The 3086-nt window shown below is 56.4% G+C and overlaps 1 protein-coding gene across 1 annotated transcript; it reads left to right on the top strand.

Annotated features, from left to right (window-relative positions):
• Window positions 1-988: 988 nt before the first annotated feature.
• Window positions 989-2446, top strand: VDBG_07095 (uric acid-xanthine permease; the record flags this gene model as incomplete). The annotated part of the gene is made up of 3 exons (XM_003002478.1): window positions 989-1401; window positions 1456-2115; window positions 2173-2446. The coding sequence occupies 3 exons, from the start codon at window positions 989-991 to the stop codon at window positions 2444-2446; spliced, it is 1347 nt and encodes a 448-aa protein (XP_003002524.1).
• Window positions 2447-3086: the final 640 nt, after the last annotated feature.

Consider the following 3086-nt stretch of genomic DNA (forward strand, 5'->3'; position numbering starts at 1 on the left):
CACCGATCTGCGACCTTGCTATGCATCCTGCAACTCGCATTCTGTCGTCCTCAAAACAAGCCTGAGACCTCGATGGCCAAGCTCTCGAGTTTGAGCACCTCCGACGCTCTGGGTGTGATCCTTCTGCACCGTCTTCGCCGGTTGCCGAACTGCGAGCTGGTCGGAGTCTTCCATGTCTTGCTTCAGAGAATCTGCATCCTGCACGTTGCCACGCCGCAAGCAAAACAATTTCTGCCCCGTCCCGCGGGGCCTCACCCCGCGATACACACGTTCCGGAAGTCTGACTTGTTGACCTGCTGACGCTCTGACATGCTGCCCCAAGGCGCTATGCACGCGATGTTTCTGGCCCCGCCGGGCAGTCAACGTCGAAGCGGGCTAACCCCCCAGCTTCGATTATCCGCCAAGCATGCCGAGTCGCCCTTTTCGACGATGATGGGGCGTCTTCGACCCGCGCTACTGGCCCGGTCTGGGCAACCTGGGGCCCGTTGCGGCCACTCAGGCGAGCCGGCCACACCTTATCTTTCGTGCCGACAGATAGCGGCGCAAGCTAATTGCTCGAGGCCGTGTCTCGATCATCTAAGAGTGACAGTCATGGCGCCCCAGTCACTCCAGTGATAGACCGGATCGCGCAGTAGCCCAGTTTTCGTCTCTTGTTACTCGCAAGATTTACATATATATCTGGATCCGGGATCGTCATCTTCACGGTCGGCTCCTCCAACCAGCACCTTGTTTTCTGTTTTCTGTGACACGCTGCCGGGACATAAATCGTCACTGTACCCGCCGAGTCATACCCGCATCGCTTCTCTGGATAAGACATCCCACCAGAGACATTTCCGGAGCCCTCACGCGTGCCCAGGAAAACCCACTTGCAGCCCTACGCTGTATTTGGTCTTGACATCAACTCTGGTTCTTTGTTCTTCGCTATCCAGCTCAGCAAACCTTTTTGTTCATCGACTACAGAGTGGCCGAAAGGAATACCAACATCAAAATGGACGAAGACCAGGGTCCCGCCCAGATCGTTCCGGGCACCACGCCCAAGAAAACCATTGGCGACCGCGTCCGTGGCGCAAAGCGAGCCTTCTTCACCAAGGATGGCCTGATCGGCACATACGATTATGCCTTCCTCTTCCGACCTAACCTCCCCTTCATGCGCAAGAGCCGCCAGAACTCGCCCTTTTTCGGCCTCAACGACCAAATGCCCACCCTCCTCGCCCTGCTTCTCGGTTTTCAGCACGCCCTGGGTATGCTGGCGGGCGTCATCACACCTCCGATCCTCATGAGCGGTGCCGCCGGCGCAAACTTGACCACAAGCCAGCAGCAGTACCTCGTCTCCACTGCTCTGATCGTGTCTGGCTTCTTGTCCATGATTCAGATCACGAGGTTTCACATTTACAAGACCAAGTGAGTTCCGCTACTGTCTCAAAACAAGACACACCACGTGCTGACAGCATGAAGCTACTATATTGGTACTGGTCTCCTCTCCGTGGCCGGTATCTCCTTCTCCATCATCCCCGTTGCGCAGGGAGCTCTGAGTCAGATGTACGCAAACGGATTTTGCCCGTCAGACTCCGACGGCAACAGGCTGCCATGCCCCGAAGGCTACGGCGCCATTCTTGGCACTTCGGCCATCACGTCCCTGACCATTGTCTTGATCTCTTTCCTGCCGCCTAAGATCATGCTCAAGATCTTCCCTCCCATCGTCACGGGTCCGACTGTCCTGCTCATCGGCGTCAAGCTCATCGAGAGCGGTTTCAAGAACTGGATGGGCGGCTCTGGGCCTTGTGCTAGCCCCTCGACTGCTGTCGGCTTCTTCGCGAGCTGCCCCAACATTGCTGCACCTCATGCTCTTCCTTGGGGCTCGCCCGAGTACTTTGGCCTAGGTCTGTCCGTTTTCGTGGCCATTATTGCTGCGGAGAGGTTCGGTTCCCCGATTATGAAGTCGTGCGCAGTCATCATTGGCCTCCTTGTCGGTTGTATTATCGCTGCCGCCGCCGGCTACTTTGACCGCTCTGGCATCGATGCCGCTCCTGCCGTGTCCTTCGTCTGGGTCAAGACTTTCCCGCTATCGCTCTACGGACCTCTCGTTCTACCGCTCATTGCAGTCTACATCATCTGGTGAGTTCTTTCTCTGACATTCTTCTTCTTCTTGACCTTTTTTGCTGACTGGTTCAGCGCCACCGAAGCCATTGGCGATATCACGGCTACCTGCGATGTGTCCCGCCTTGAGGTCGAGGGCCACACATACGAGTCCCGTATCCAGGGTGGCGTTCTCGCTGACGGCATCAACGGCATGCTCGCCGCCCTGATGACCATCACGCCAGTCACGACCTTTGCCCAGAACAACGGCATCATCGCCCTGACGCGCTGCGCCAACCGCTCGGCCGGCTACTGCTGCTGCTTTTTCCTCATCATCATGGGCATCTTCTCCAAGTTTGCGGCTTCGTGATCGCCATTCCCTCGTCTGTTCTTGGCGGCATGACGACCTTCCTCTTCGCTGCCGTCGCCGTGTCTGGTATGGCCATCATCAACAAGGGCGTCATTTTCAATCGTCGCAGCCGTTTCATCCTCACCGCAGGTTTCGTCTTCGGCTACGGCGGGTATCCTCCTGACGGGCTACTTTAACGGCGTTCTCAAATATGACGGCGACAACAAGGGCCTGCGTGGCTTCCTCGATGCCATTGAGCTCATCATGAACACTGGCTTTGCGGTCACCACCGTCATCACCATGGTGCTCAACCTGACGCTTCCCGAGGAGATGGATGACGCAGATGCCGCTGAGGTCGCGTCCGTCAATGATCGGGCCATCTTGCAGGGCGACGATAGCGCGAGGACCACTTTCGGAGGGACGCGCAGGCTGTTACGCAGGAGGGCATCAAGGGGGAGGAGAAGTTGCATTGAGTGTGTGGTATTTACTTGTTTCTGCGATGATATCCAATTGTTTAAAAAGCGGTGGAACTATAGCTGTCGGTTGTATGAATTGATCAGTCTCTTAGTCGTTGCTTTGCATTTGTTGTGTCGTCGATCTCTTTGTATAAGGAAGTGCTCGGCACGCCTGACGATGCTCTGTCACAATCTGAAGCGCGATA

The sequence above is a fragment of the Verticillium alfalfae genome, genomic scaffold (genome assembly GCF_000150825.1).
Source record: "Verticillium alfalfae VaMs.102 supercont1.9 genomic scaffold, whole genome shotgun sequence".
NCBI classification, from domain to species: Eukaryota; Fungi; Ascomycota; class Sordariomycetes; order Glomerellales; family Plectosphaerellaceae; genus Verticillium; species Verticillium alfalfae.